We start from the raw sequence: 15389 nt of genomic DNA on the forward strand, positions 1-15389 counted from the left end.
AGTGGGCCAGACCAGTAAAATCATAGCATAATAATGGATACATAACAACAATATTTCTCTTTGTTTAAATCATTGGTGAAGGTTTTTGGATGATAAACCCTATTTTAAGATCTTTCTACAATAAACTAGAAACATAAAGACCAAAAACTCAGACATCAGCCCACTGTTTATCTGCCCCGGCTCTCCTCTGCAGATTCCCTCGCTTTGTGACGCGTTTCACGTCAAACGTGTCACAAAGCGAGCAGCGAGCGCGGCTGCCTGTGGCACCAAGCGCTTCTTCCTCCGGAGCAGACGTCGCATTTACGCTGTTTTTGAAGCAATTACTGGATCGATTAAAAAAAAAAAATAACAAAACATTTGTACTCATAAACCTCCATATTCTCATAGAAATGCAATTTATGTCTTTCTGTAATTTTCACACTTAGCAAAGTCATCCGGCGGGCCGAGCTGGACCCCCTGGCGGGCCGGATCCGGCCCGCAGGCCATGTGTTTGACACCCCTGGTCTGCAGGGTAAAGGGAAGAGAGAAGTTAGGTATGTGGAGGAGTGGTTCCCCACAGAGAGCCTGTTTCACCCTCTCAACCGCCTACTGGCACTGCTCCGTCCACTGGACCGGATCTGAGGCACCTTTCCGGGTCCGGTCGGTCAAGGGGCTGGTCAGCTCCACAAAGCCCGGGATGAACCGCCTGTAATAACCGGCCAGCCCCAAAAACTGCCTCACCTCTTTTTTAGTCTTAGGGCGCGGGCAGGCTGCGATAGCAGCCATTTTGTCCACCTGAGGGCGCACCTGCCCACCGCCCCGGTGGTACCCCAGATATCGTACCTCCCTCCGTCCAACTGCACATTTCCCTGTTCCCTGGGTTGGCGGTGAGCCCAGCCTGCCTCAGGGACTCCAGCACCACGCCCACCCGCTGCACATGCTCCGCCCAGGTGGTGCTATGGATGATGACATCATCCAGGTAGGCGGCAGCACCCGGTCCAAGAGGCGTTGGAAAGTGGCCGGGGCACCGAACAACCCAAAGGGAAGCGTGGTGAATTGGTATAACCCAAACGGAGTGGAGAAGGCCGTTTTTTCCTTGGACTCTGGCGAAAGAGGAATCTGTCAGTAGCCTTTGGTTAAATCCAGGGTCATAAAGAAACGTGCCATGCCCAGTCGGTCCAGGAGTGCGTCGACCCTGGGCATTGGGTACGCATCAAATCGTGACACATCATTCACCCTGCGATAGTCCACACAGAACCGTATAGAGCCATCCTTCTTGATAACAAGAACGATGGGGCTACACCAGGCACTGTTGGACTCTTCTATTACTCCCATCTCCAGCATAGCAGCCAATTCCCTCTGAACCACTTTCCTCTTGTGTTCAGGTAACCTGTAGGGTCGCGACCGCACCGTCACGCCCGGAGATGTCTCAATATGATGTACTGTGAGGTTCGTGCCTCCTGGCAGGATGGAGAACACATCAGCAAACTGCTTCTGCAACTGGGCAACGTCTGTTCTCTGAGTCCCGGAGAGATGGGCGTCACAAGGGAGTGAGGCAGGATTGGTAGATTTTGGAACCTCTGGCCCCAGCTCCTCTCTCTCTGAGAAACAGACTCCGCCTCTCTCCATGCTTTTAAGAGGTTGAGGTGGTAGATCTGTGTAGCTCCGCCCCTGTCAGATCGCACCACCTCGTAGTCGATGTCCCCTGCTCGCCGTGTGACCACAAAGGGCCCTTCCCACTTGGCGAGGAGTTTTGAGCTGAAAGAAGGAAGTAATACAAGTACCTTTTCTCCCGGTGTGAATTGCCTCAGCTTGGCCCCTCTGTTGTACAGCCGTTGTTGATGTTCCTGGGCCTGGAGCAAATTCTCCCGTGACATCTGACCCAGTGTGTGGAGTTTTGCTCGCAGGTCCAGGACGTATTGAATTTCATTTTTCCCAGAGCTCGGACCTTCCTCCCAGTTTTCTTTAAGCAGGTTGAGCACCCCCCATGGTTTCTTGCCAAACAGCAGCTCAAAGGGAGAAAATCCTGTAGAGGCCTGGGGGACATCCCGCACTGCAAACAACAGAGGATCAAGCCATTTATCCCAATTGCGTTCATCCTTGTGGATAAATTTACAGATCATGGACTTTAAAGTGTTATTCAGATGCTCCACAAGACCGTGGGTGATAAACACTGGTCCAAATAGACTTAATGCCCAGTAATCCGTAAAGTTTTCTCAGTGTTAGTGACATGAACGAGGTGCCCTGGTCAGTCAGAATCTCTTTTGGGATTCTGACTCGGGAGATAACCTGAAACAGAACCAGGCAACACTCTTTACAGAAATGCTGCGCAACGGCACTGTCTCGGGATACCGTGTTGCGTAATCCACCAGAGCTAACACAAAGCGATATCCCTGTGCACTCCGGTGAAATGGCCCGATGAGATCCATGCCAATTCTTTCAAATGGGACCTCCATTAATGGTAGAGGACACAAAGGCGCTCTTGGAATGGCCGGCTGGTTTACCAATTGACACTCCAGGCAGGATGCACACCAACGGCACACATCCCCCCAGATCCCTGGCCAATAAAATCCGGTCATTATCCGGTGCAGTGTTTTTTTCATATCCCATGTGGCCAGCCATCGGGTTATAATGAGCCGCATGAAAAATAATTTCCCGGTGGCTTTTCGGCACCAACAACTGGGTGTTTTCCTGTCCTGTCTGAGTGTCACGACTCACTCTATACAGCCTGTCCCTAATCAATGAAAAGTGCGGGTATGACTGTGCTGCGTCAGGGCGCAACAACTTATCATCAATTCTTATCACTTGGTCAAAGGCAAAGTGTAGAGTATTATCACGAGACTGCTCAAGCGGAAAATCCTCCATGGAGTGTAATTCGGGAACTGGTGGAGTCTCCACGGGGGGCTCCGCTGGTTCCGTCTCCCCGTCTGCAGTGTCGGACAACCTCGCATCACGGCTGAGCACAGCACACAGCACACATATCACATGACTCCGTCTGCCGTGAACGCACCCCCGCACACTGCCCCATTAATTTATGAAACCCGGGCCAATCTGTTCCCAAGAGTAGGGGGTGCGCTTTTTCCCAAAGTATCTAATTTCCACTGACGATGCCTCCACCGATGCCCCGACGTCTGAGGGGCCCCCTGTAGGTTGGGAAGGGTACCCGTAGCTGCTGGGACCTGTGGAGACAAGATAGGAGGGAGAGGGTGAGACGGCGGAGGTGGTAGTGGCCAAGCCAAGAGCGGTGGCTGGACCCTCCTCCGAGGGGCAGGAGTCGGCTGAGCTGGAGCCAGTGGCCGCCCGCCATCTTCCGGACCACTGGGGTGGACAGCAAGGTGGTCCTCTGCCAAAATTATGGCCATATTGAGCGATGCGGGACGGTGGCAGCGGACCCACGCCGCCGTTTTGGCTGGCAGACCCTCCAGGAACTGTTCGACAACCACCTTCTCCCCCACCGAGCTCCCCGGTCGCAACCACCTGGCTGCGGCATCCCTCAGCCGCTGGGCATGCGCGAAGGGCCGGTCCATGCTCCTCCGGTGAAAGGCCTAGCTGGTCCAGGATGGCTTTCCTTACGTCAGCAAAGATGTTCCTGGCAGCTGGTGGAAGCCCCAGGGCCACCGTTTGTGCCTCCCCCGTCAGGAGAGGCAAGAGCCGGACTGATCACTCTGCCGTGGGCCAACCGTCGGCCTCCGCCACTGCCTCGAAAATGTCCAGGAATGACTGAGCGTCATCAGCTGCAGTCATTTTATATAGGGCCATCCCCGCCACCATAGAAGAGGCCGGCGGCGGCGGAGCTGCAGCCAACTGTGCTGCGAGCCCCTCAAGTACCTGAGCCTGTCTCTCCACCTGGGCCAGCAGCACCCCCAGGAACTGCCTGTTGGTCTCAGCAAGGTCCCGCTGCATGGCCACAATCTCCCCCATCATCTGTCCTAGGGCGAGGACCGGCTGCGCCGGCTTGCCCATCTGCTGTCTGTCCATCTCTCTGCTGAGCCCCACAATGGGCGCCAGTGTGACAGGCACCTTGCCATCACCGCGGGTTCTTTCAGCATGAATGACAACAGTTCTCTGAAGTATGGTTTACAAGGTGTTTTAATTCCACTGACCACAAACATACAATAAATACATACAGAATTTCTGTGTGCGCATCTGTCCAGCAGCCACCCTGCTGCTCCATGTCCTCCATAGTGAGTCCGTCTGGTGACCTGCTTGGGTTTTTATGTGGGTTAGGGAGGGACAATCAGGGATGTGATTCAGCTGGGGCCAATTAAGCCCCTTCCAGGCACCGTTCCCTGAACCACTCCCCCAATCAGTGCCTCCTGCAGCTAAGCCAAACCACGCCCCATCACCACAATGTCTTTACGTATTCTCTTGTTTGAATGTTACAGAGTTTCCTCTTTAGTGTCTGTTCATCCCGGCTTTGCCTGTTCATAGAAAGAAATACACGAAAGAACTATGTTCCCGAGAAGGTTCTTCACTGCTCCGATGATGCAACCCTTAAAGTAAAACTAATTCACGTTTGTTTGTGCTGACAAAATGAGTGTAAACCACAGACTGTGCTGTACATAAAAAACTTGAATGTGAAGCTTTAGTGTCAGCGAGATAAAAAAATATGTTTAGACTTCGCCCTCGAGTGGTGATGGAGAGGAGCAGAGGATACCGTAGAAACAAGAAACCCGACATGATCGTATCTGAGGAACACAATGTTCTTCATCACAAAATAAAGGATTGCAGTTGCTGTCACATCAGTTCATTCATTCATGTCTAAAACCTCTTCCAGAATGTGGGAAAGTAAAACCTTTTTAAAGTAATGACTGGCTTTGTTTGCAGCGGTGTCCGTTCAACAGTTTTACAGACTTCTCCTTCATAATGGTGGTGAATGGGAAAATAATGTTTTGTTGCAATACCACAAGTTGTCACTGTGACAAACTGGCAGCAGGACAGAGTCTCTCTTATAACATCCTCTCTGGACGGCCACTACAACCAGGTTACAATTATGCACACAGACCCCTCTGGACATCCAGGTGCAGCCTCTGGGTCTGAAAAGTGAAGCATAACTAGCACTGCTGAGGGGAAACGCTATAAATATACAACACGAGCAGAAAAAGTGATGAGACACTTCTTTGCCTTTGAATCCTCAATGAAAATGGTAAACTGGGGATACTGGACAGGACATTTCCACACTGCTTTTCCTCTGAACAACCTTTCTTGCTTGACAGCTGAGAGCTTACGTTTGAGCTCTTCAAGATCACATTCATACAGACTGGCCGAGACAGTTTCTCTTGGGAGTTCAGTGTTTGTATACCCCCCATAATATCAAAGTTTGTTTCACTGAAACATCTTCATCTCTAGTCAAGACAAGTCAATTTTATTTATGTAGCACCAACTCACAACATGTCATTTCATGGCACTTAACACAGTAACGTACATTATAGAAAAACCCAACAATTCCCACATAAGCTAGGAGGAAACAAATTCCTCTTTTAACAGGAAGAAATCTCCGACAGAACAAGACTCAGAGGTGGGTGCAGCATCTGCCTCGACTGGTTGGGGTGAGGGGAGAGCAGAGAGAGAAAAGGACAGCATAGAGATACAAGACGAACTGTTGGTGGAGATGACAATATCTGCAAAAGAAAGAACAGAAACTAGGTGAGTGAGGGAACTGAATGGAGAGGTAACAAATAATAAGCAGAAATTATGGGAGAGAAAAAGCATGACGTTAATGAGATGTGATGGTGATATATGAGTTATAGAGAGTTAATGAGTGAGAGGAAAGAAGCTCAGTGCATAACGAGGTCCCCCAGCAGCCTGGGCATATCACAGCATCACTAAGGGTAGGTTCAGGGCCACCTGAGCAGCTCTAACTTTTTGATAAAGATTATGCTTTATCAAAAATAAAAGTTTTGAGTCTAATCTTAAAGCTATAGAGGGTTTCTGCCCCTCGAACACAAACTGGGAGCTGGTTCCACAAGAGAGGAGCCTGAAAACTGAAGCGCCGCCTCCCAATCTACTTTTTGAAACTCTGGAAACCACAAGCAGGCTGACAAAGAAGATCTCTGTCAGGATGATGTGTTTCTAGTTCCTTGTCCCTTTCCTACATTGAACTTTACAACATATCCACTAAGTACTTTTGAAGCTCCCTCTTTGTAACCTTCTAATGAAAGGAAGTGACCATATTTGGATAAGCTGGGAGAGGAGCCAGCGGTGGATCTGACTGATCTGATTGGAAACTTGACGATACTACGTCCCGCCCACTGATAGCTGTAACCTGACTGCACCGCAGGCCTGTCAATCAAACAGACACGCCCCCAAAAACAGGTCTTCTTGAATCTTCTTTTCTAATGAATGAGGGATTATTTTCAGATGGACCTCCAGAAAACTAATAAGAAGGAGTGACTTTAGCTAACAACACCGAGATAACTGATGGACATATTTTATTCACTTTGGATTTGATGAGAGAAGTTGAATGGGAGTCTATGGAGCCAGAGGCTTTTTGGAGCTGACCTCTAGTGGCACTCGGTGGTATTGCAGCTAAAGACACTTCTGTGTCGGAACCATTTTTCAGAGCAGAAAGCTTCAAACACTTTTATTCACAGTCAATGGGTACCATCAAGAATCTTCATAAATACTGCTAGAATTTCCATTCATGTGAGGTCTGTTTGTGTACAAACACAGTTTGCCCACCTGGTATCCCATGTTTGATTCATGTCTTCTTGAACTGACATCAATCTCTGGTGAACGTAAGAGTCTGACATGAACACATACATTTTCAGAAGGAATTTCAAAAAAGCAATCAGCTTTATGGACTTCTTTCACTGCATCAACAGTAAAACGGTTGAGACCATGTGCACTGCAGTGCACATACGTTCAGGCTTTGCTGTCATTCTGGCTGTAAATCCACTTCACTTATCAATCGCGATCTTAACTTGGACCGGTAAGATTAGATTTATATTCAAGGCCAGACTTTACCATTTTCTGGGTGAGTCTGGCTGCATCTGATTAACTGGCTGTCTAGAAATCAAAAAAGCACTGTAATAGTACCTGACCATCGACGGTTGCTCTTTTTTTCATCTTTTGTTTAATCTGCGGTGACAAAGAAAAACTCGCTTCCCTTTACTTCCATAATGTCTTCCCGAATCATATCTGCCAGGCATTCCAAAATTTCATTCTGAATGGTCTTACCGGTATGTTTTGCATTTCCTGTCATACATTTTTTGCGATCAAAGGATTGTGTTTTGAAATCAACCCCATTATTACCAAGAAGTTCCCTTTGTTTTGTGATGCATCTCTCTCAAGGTGTCATCTCTAATGTTGGTGGGTTTTTGTGTGCTTTTTCCAAAGCATCTACAACAGACATATTTGCCAGAATTTTCATGGAATTGACATGACCTTCAGATTTTTCATGACACTTACACCCCCCCATCTATGTACTCTAAACTAAAATATATAAACGCAATACTTTTTGTTTTTGCTCCCATTTTTTATTAAAATCTGCGAATCACCTTTTCCAAAATAATCCATCAAGATGCTGATTAAACAGCATGATTATATATCAGGGGTGCGCTGGACAGGTAATAACAACCGGCTATACGCTGCTGCATTCAAATGGAATTCGTGAGCTTGTGGTTACAATATGGAAAGTTGTGCTCACAGTATACTTGTCGTTCAAGTGGTGAAGTTATGAGAAGACCGTTGCTAAGAAACGGCAACATGGACGGCGTCTAAAAGCCACAGGCCTAACAATTTTAGTAAGCTGGCAGGCATGTAACGTAAAACAGGAAATGCAAAGACATAATGACAAGCTGTTGGAACCTCATCATCTTCCTCAGACAAATTGTTTAAGATATGATGAAAAACTATACATGACTAAGATTACAATATATTAGCTTAACATCGAACAAAAATGTATCTTCTATAGCTTTCGCCATTTCTGTAAATGTCATCAAACATGTCACAACTCTGGGCTTCCTGAAAATGTCAACTTCCTATGTCATAAATACCAGAAGTGAGCAAAAGGTTAAGAGAAATAAACATTTTGTGGACATAAATATGTTTTACCTCAAGTTATTAAAAGTGGTAGCAAAAACAAAAGTGTTGTGTTTAAATTGCTGTCAAGCCTACGTGAAGTTTTAGCCTGAGGCAGGGAAAAGTGTCGACGCCAGCCATTACCATCTTTGTCTTGTTAAAGGCCTTCCTGTCACCCAACAGCGTTCGAGGAAAAACTTTCATCTCAGTAAATGTTCTCAGTTTCAACCTCCCTCTGGTCTGTGCATGCACTGATACACATAGCTCGGTGGACAGTGATGACTGCTGCTCATCCTTCCCATCCTTGACATGCTTTTCTGCTTCACTGATTCCTGCTTCTTTAGTGGGGGGTTTTCTTCACAAGGAAAAAAGTCTCAATACTTTGAGACCTTTTCATTCATCCTATTGTTGCTCTTTCCCTAAATGTCTACGGTATGACCCTAAGAAATAACAATACATATTTTGCAGTTGCGTAGTAAAGTCACAAAATAATGTTTCAAACACTTGGCTATTTCCGAGTAATCTTGACATAGATATTATATGTGGATGTAATATCACTAACACTATATACCCTCTCTCAAAAATCTTTAAAAAAAAAAACAGACATTGGAGTTTTAACTTTTTGACAATTACGTCACTAACATGCTGTCATTGCCTGGTGTGTTCATTGTTGGTTCATCAAGGAAAACACAATTTTCCCTTCGCCTTAACTCAGCGTCACAAGACTTCCTAAAATCATGCCTTTGTTCTCTTTTCCTGCATTACAAAATTGTCTAAATATATTTAGTTCAAGGTATCTTTCAATTAGGAGGCCCCTCGTCTTGCTAACTTTTGTTATGCGATACCTATTTCACCCAATAAAAACAGAGCGCTGATATAATGGCTTCTTCTTAGCGCAGATTGTCATAAGATTCACCACAACCACAAAAAAATGGGTGGTCATAAGATCCTGGGCCCTCGGCCACCTTTAGCCACCCAGTCGGTTCTACCAATGTTTTAGGTCAGCTGGCAAATTGTCCAGGATGGAGATCCTCAATGTAGATTGCCGAATGACTATCACAGGTGGCTTATTTCTGCATTAGCGTTTGCTCAGACTTGAAAACAAACATTTTGTATGATTTTTGTAAAATACATTTTTTTGGGAAGCTGCAGGGAGCTTATACTTCTTGCCCTGATAAACCCAGTTTTGTATAACTCAATGTTTCCCCAAACCCCTCATCGGAGGTGGAGAATGCCAACTTAGCATGACCCATAGAGCCACAGTCAACACATCATTGAGAAATATACCCAGGTTAAAATAAACCCGAATCATCCTTTAAAGTGTGTTTTCACACTTGAGGATTGCAATTACAGTTGTTTAGTTTCTTGTATCTTACTTATGTTGCATACTGTTCTTCCAATCTCCAACACTATCCTACTCCGCTTCTTTCCTTCTTTAGTGTCTCTGTACCACTCCCGTTCCATTTTATGTAATCTTTATATCCTTAAAGTCCCTCTCCTTTCCTGCTGTGCAGCTTAATCTCCCACTTCCTCCGACTTCCCAAATGCAATCGGAGACAGAATCACATCAGTCAGTTACAAACATACAACACCTGTGTATTGCAGAGCATACAATAATATTTATATAGTATGATATTTCAACTCCTTATGGTACATGGACTTCAAAAGCCAATCTTCAAGATGTGTCTGTGTAATTCCAGCATTGGAAAAATCTTTTTTTCTTTCCTGTTGCTGAGGCTTTAACAGCATTAAAGCCAAAAACTGACCTAAAGTCTCCAGTACAAACTTGAAGACACTCCCTCGATAGGGTTAGGGTAGTGGAACAGCAAGGCCTAAAATGAGCATTATTGGGTTAGTGACATATGTGTTCAACATCCTTTAGTAGGCACTAAGCATAAGTCTGTCTGTATGAAAAAAAAATCGCATTAGTCTGTTAATTCTCGAAACAGATATTCTTTAAGTATCTGTCCAGTGAAATAAAGACAGATATGATTTAAACTTTCATTAACATTCTTTAAGGACAGGACAGGACTAGCCGTAGGCTTCAGGGTTCCGACATTCTCTTTTATATGCATAAAAAACAGTTTTAAGAATAAACGTCTCACTGCAATCAAAAATCAAGTTTGTAAGTAAAAATATATGGACTGAGAATAAAAAAAAATTTAATCGTGAAAAAATTGAGATTCAGATTGATTCAGATCCACCGCTCGCTCCTCCCCAGCTCGTCCAAATATGGTCACTTCTGGCTCCAAAAAATAAGACGGTGTTGGCCGAAATGCCAAAGTTCAGGTTTCAATTTACAATTTACAAACCAATGCTTGATGTCACTATGGTTGCCGCTTGAGGTGAACATGTTGCTATTGAACTTCATTTTGGTTGTGCTCTTAATTGTCCAGCTATAACATTAGCATTAATTTGCTTGCAACCCACCATCATTTATACTATACAGTTACTTATTTATACTTAAGCTGTATGTTGTACTACACATAACTATATCTCCCCTCTCTTCTGTTTTTCTCGCAGTGACTTGTACGACTTCTACCACTATTTCTACATGCTGACCAACGTCCTCTTCTACGTCAGCTCGGCCATCAATCCAATCCTCTACAACCTGGTGTCGGCTACCTACCGCCAGATCTTCTTCTCCACACTGCGCTACTTCTGCGTTCCCTGCCGCCACAAACCCAGGAGGCAACCGCACCCCTTGACCCGCCACTCCATCAGCATCTCCAGCAACCACACCCTCTCCACCAACATCATCAAAGAGACGGCATACTGATTGGGCTGCAACGGAGGACACTTTCTTTCACTGTAAACCCATCTGCCGCCGCTTTGTGGTCACTGGTCCAACCTTATCATGGAAATTCTGCCGTTGGGTTGGACACTGCTCCAGTATGGCGATGACCGTCATTTTCATGTGATCCACTGAAAGACCAGTGATTTAATTTCAGATGCACATTTTCTTGTGTTATTGTGTGTTGTGTAAAGATCAGCAAAGATCCAGCAAAAAGAAAATAGAATGAAAAAAGATGGACATAAATGCAATAAATCTGTAAAACATAGGGATACTAATGTAAATATTTTATATAATGTGTTTCTATGTACATGTTTCTATTGGACCAATTATTCACACTCGCTCGGTGCTATACAGTGTAAATGGCTCTACTGTTTTAGTGTTGTTAAGCATCAACTTATACAACCCCGTTTCTAAGAAAGTTGGGATACTGTGTAAAATGTAAATAAAAACAGAATGCAATGATTTGCAAATCACATAAACCCATATTTAATTGAAAATAGACCAAGCACAACACATAAAATGTTGAAATTGATAAATCGTATTGTTTGATGAAAAATATCAGCTTATTTTGAATTTGTTGGCAGCAGCACGTCTCAAAAAAGTTGGGACAGGGGACACAAAAGAAACGCCTTTAAAAAACACCTGATTAAACATCAACTAATTCGGTTACCTTGGCAACAGATCCGTAACATGATTGCTTGTAAAAAGATGATTTCAGTGAGTCAGAGTCTCTCAGCAGTGAAGATGGGGAGAGGTTCACCACTCTGTAAAAGACTGTGTTGGAAAATAGTGCAACAATCTAAGAATAATGCTCCTCAACGTAAAATTTTAAAGAATTTGTGGATTTCATCATAAATGGTTCAAAATATCAATAAAAGATTCAGAAATCTCAGTACACAAGGAAAAGGCTGAAAACCCTTATTGGATGGCCATGATCATCGGACCCTCAGGCAGCACTGGTTTAAAAAGAGAGACAATTCTGTAGTGGAAATCACTGCATGGACTCACGAACACTTTTTTGAGACGTGTTGCTGCCATCAAATTGAAAAAAAGCACATATTTTTCATAAAACAATACAATTTCTCTGTTTCAACATTTGATGTTGTCTTTGGTCTATTTTAAATTAAATATGGATTTGCAGGATTTGTAAATCATTGCATTCTGTTTTTATTTACATTTTCACAGCTTCCTAACTTTTTTGGAAGCGGGGTTGTAAAACTAAGAAAAGTTATTTTTCCTGAAAAAATGGCCTCTGGCAATGCTTTTACTGCGGCATGATTTAACTATCCTTTGTGACATTTTGGGTGAGCATCCGTGGCTAAATCTGTCTTCAATGTTAGAAAAAAACTGGGCAAAAAGTAGGTATTTCTCTTCAACACATGGTAGATTGGCAGCTGTACAGGAAGAATCTCTTTTTGGCAAAAACTTTTGTAGAACAGAGGCTGATTCTGGAACGTCCTTGTGACGCTGCAGGGACCCTGATTTCCACAGGATTTTGTAACTAGTGCAGAGAGGACGCCTATTTCTTGTAAAACATTTCAGCATTCATAACAGCCATTCATGACAAGATTCTGTCATCATAAGTAATAGAACCTGAAAAAAACTTTAATTTAATCACTGGTGTTGCAGAAACGTCCGATATCGACATCAACTGGAGATAGGTTTGGTTTAACAACCATGTGCTTTTATAGTAAATTTCTCTACTTAGTACTGCAATGTCATAATAGCACATTATTTCGTTAGATGGTTTAGTTAGCTTTTCCCTGAATATGAATGGCTTGTTCCATGTGATGTCAGTACTCTGAGTCAGTTGTGCACATTTTGTAGAGTGTGAGGGAAATACTTCCCCATGTGTGCACTTACCAGTTTCCGATTCTGTTTCTTTGCTTTAACTTATTCAATCAATGAATCATCAGCACTGAACCATTTTGTTCACAACACGTTATTTTCAGGTGCTGTGAAAAACTTTTAGACACGAGGCCTTTGTGACTGATTTCAATCTGCTACCAGTGGAAATCGATGGATTTCATTATACTACAGAGGCTATTGTAATGACACAGTGTCGGAGTCATGACAGTTGAATCATAACTTTTGCACTACTTATTCTTTCAAAGTACTAGTTTTGAAGTCTTATCTTGGAGCCTGTTTTCATGTTTACCAAGTGACACCAAAGGTTTCAATAGCTTACATCGGCTAAAAAGCACTAAACTCAAGGGTTGATGAGAAAGTTTTTAGATATGCAAGAGCTTGAACAGGACAAATTGAAATCTAGACTCTATGATGGAGCCATATGAAACTTTAAGGCATCACCAGAGTGACTGCCAGCCTATCAAATAAATGACCTGATATTTCACAGCTTGAGTGATAACTTTGAGTGTAAGTCAGAGCGTCACCAAATTCAGCAGAATTCATCCTCTGGGGACCACGTAACAAATGCTATATGTGTTCGTGATATTTCACAAAAGAAATGAGAAAGAGAAAGAAATGTGAACCTCAAAATGACACAAAGAAAAGTTAGGGGATCACCAAAGTCGGTAATATTCATCATCTGGGGACCATGTGCCAAATGTTGAGGAAATCCATATGATCGTCTAGATTAGATATGGGATTCACCTGCTGGGCGCCATGAATGTGTGTATCAAATTTTATGGGAATCCATCCAATTGTTGTTTGGACCAAAATGGTGGACCACCTCAGATTGACAGCCATGGAGCGTCCTTGCTAGCATGGCTAAAATTAAACATTTTAAAATGTGGAAAAAGATTAGCAGCTTATGTGTAGCTACTCTAACACATGTTACACCTACCTTTAGCCACTAAATCTACAACGTGCCCCAGCACTACTGTTGCATTGTAATAAGTATTTGACACTGCTCCCACTCTCACAATGCATACCGCTGCCCAAAAAAAAAAAAAAAAAGTTCAGCCTCAGTGTATTAGTTTTCATTACACCATAACTACCTGTTTTAATATAATGTACTTCGTTATCAACGGTGACAGTTACTTGCTGTACTTTGTATTGGTTGATCTGGCTCTGTGTTCCTGTGCAGTATCTGTGTTTATACTGTATATTGCTTTATTATATGTGCTCAATGAGAACTTCACCAAGCCAAACATCAGATTCCCGAACCGACGGGTTCACCAGACAGCCGCACTGAATGAAAAAATACTGTACCTTTATATGAGCAAACAACTCAAACTGCTCATGCAGTTTTCTCGACTTTTAACTGTACTTGGATGTTTTCTAACTCGAATGTGTCCTTCACAGTATTTAAATCAAAGGAATATTTTGGTTATTTTACTTGGTGATTCAGATTTGCTGCTGTATTACATTTCTCTAACAGAATGTTATTTCATTTCATCACAAAGAAAAAAAGAATTAATAAAGAATGAAGATATATCCATATAATACAGTGATGTCCAGACTTTGCTCTTTACAGTATGTCTCTCTGTGTCTGTCTCTGTCTCTGTCTCTATCTCTGGCCACACAGTGTCTCTGGCAGTTATGCAAGGATATACAAACCGAGAGAATTGCCCACTTAATGCCATTTAGCAGAACAGCGTTTGACCTTTTCTAAAGTACACTCCTGATACTTAACCGCTGTCGGCTTAAAAAAAAAAAAGAAATGTCCCTCACAAAGCACATGCAAGCCCTGTGTCTCACCAAGCTGTCAGCTGATGAATCCCATTGGACATAAGAATAGGCTCCTCTGTGCACCAGGTAGTCAAACCCCACAACAAAGCCTACAATCTGTGCCTCTTGTTCATTTCAGTTTATAGAGAGGGTAAGAAATATAAGACAATTTCTCTGGACAGCTTCTGCAGTATTCAGGAATCAAGAGCAGCAGGCCTTGAAACCAAATACAACCCTGTTTCCAAAAACGTTCAGATGCTGTGTAAAATGTAAATAAAAACCGAATGCAATGGTTTTCAAATCATGTAAATCCATATTCAATTGAAAATAGACCAAAGACAACATATCAAATGATGAAACGGAGATATTTTATATTATTTGAAGCCAATTGATGCCATCAAAAGGCCTCAAAAAAGTTGGGACAGGGGCATGTTCACCACTGTGCTGCATCACCATTTCTTTTTACAACACTGTAAACATTTGGGAACTGAGAAGACCAGCTGCTGGAGTTTAAAACGTGAAATGTTGTCCCATTCTTGCCTGTTAAAGGATTTCAGCTGCTCAACAGTTTGCTGTCTCCTTCATTGTATTGTTCATGTCCTGATGCTCCAGATGTTTTCAATGATTGACAGGTCTGGACTGAGGCCAGTTTATCAGCGGACTCTTCCACTACGGAGCCATGCTGTTGGAATACGTGCAGAATGTGGTTGGACGTTGTTCTGCTGAAATAAACAAGACCTTCCCTGAAAGAGACGTTGTCTGGATGGCAGCATATGTTGCTCCAAAACCTGAATATATCATTCAGCATTAATGCTTCCTTCCAGATGTTCAAGCTACCCATGCCATGTGCACTAATGCATCCTGTACCATCACAGATGCTGGCTTTAGAACTGTGTGCTGATAACAAGCTGGATGGTCCATCTCCTCGTTAGACTGAACGATGCCGTGTCCATGATTT

At 43.5% G+C, this 15389-nt stretch overlaps 1 protein-coding gene across 1 annotated transcript in view; it reads left to right on the top strand.

Annotated features, from left to right (window-relative positions):
• ntsr1 (neurotensin receptor 1 (high affinity)) overlaps positions 1-14206 on the top strand; it is a 53293-nt gene extending 39087 nt beyond the window's left edge. Inside the window, exon 4 of the mRNA XM_069169219.1 lies at positions 10525-14206. Within this exon, the coding sequence (XP_069025320.1) occupies positions 10525-10780 (256 nt within the window). The 3' untranslated portion in view covers positions 10781-14206. The remainder of the gene's footprint in view (positions 1-10524) is intronic.
• Positions 14207-15389: the final 1183 nt, after the last annotated feature.

This window comes from Embiotoca jacksoni, unplaced genomic scaffold (assembly GCF_022577435.1).
Source record: "Embiotoca jacksoni isolate LCO1_2020_lvr unplaced genomic scaffold, fEmbJac1.0.p SCAF_43, whole genome shotgun sequence".
NCBI lineage: Eukaryota > Metazoa > Chordata > Actinopteri > Embiotocidae > Embiotoca > Embiotoca jacksoni.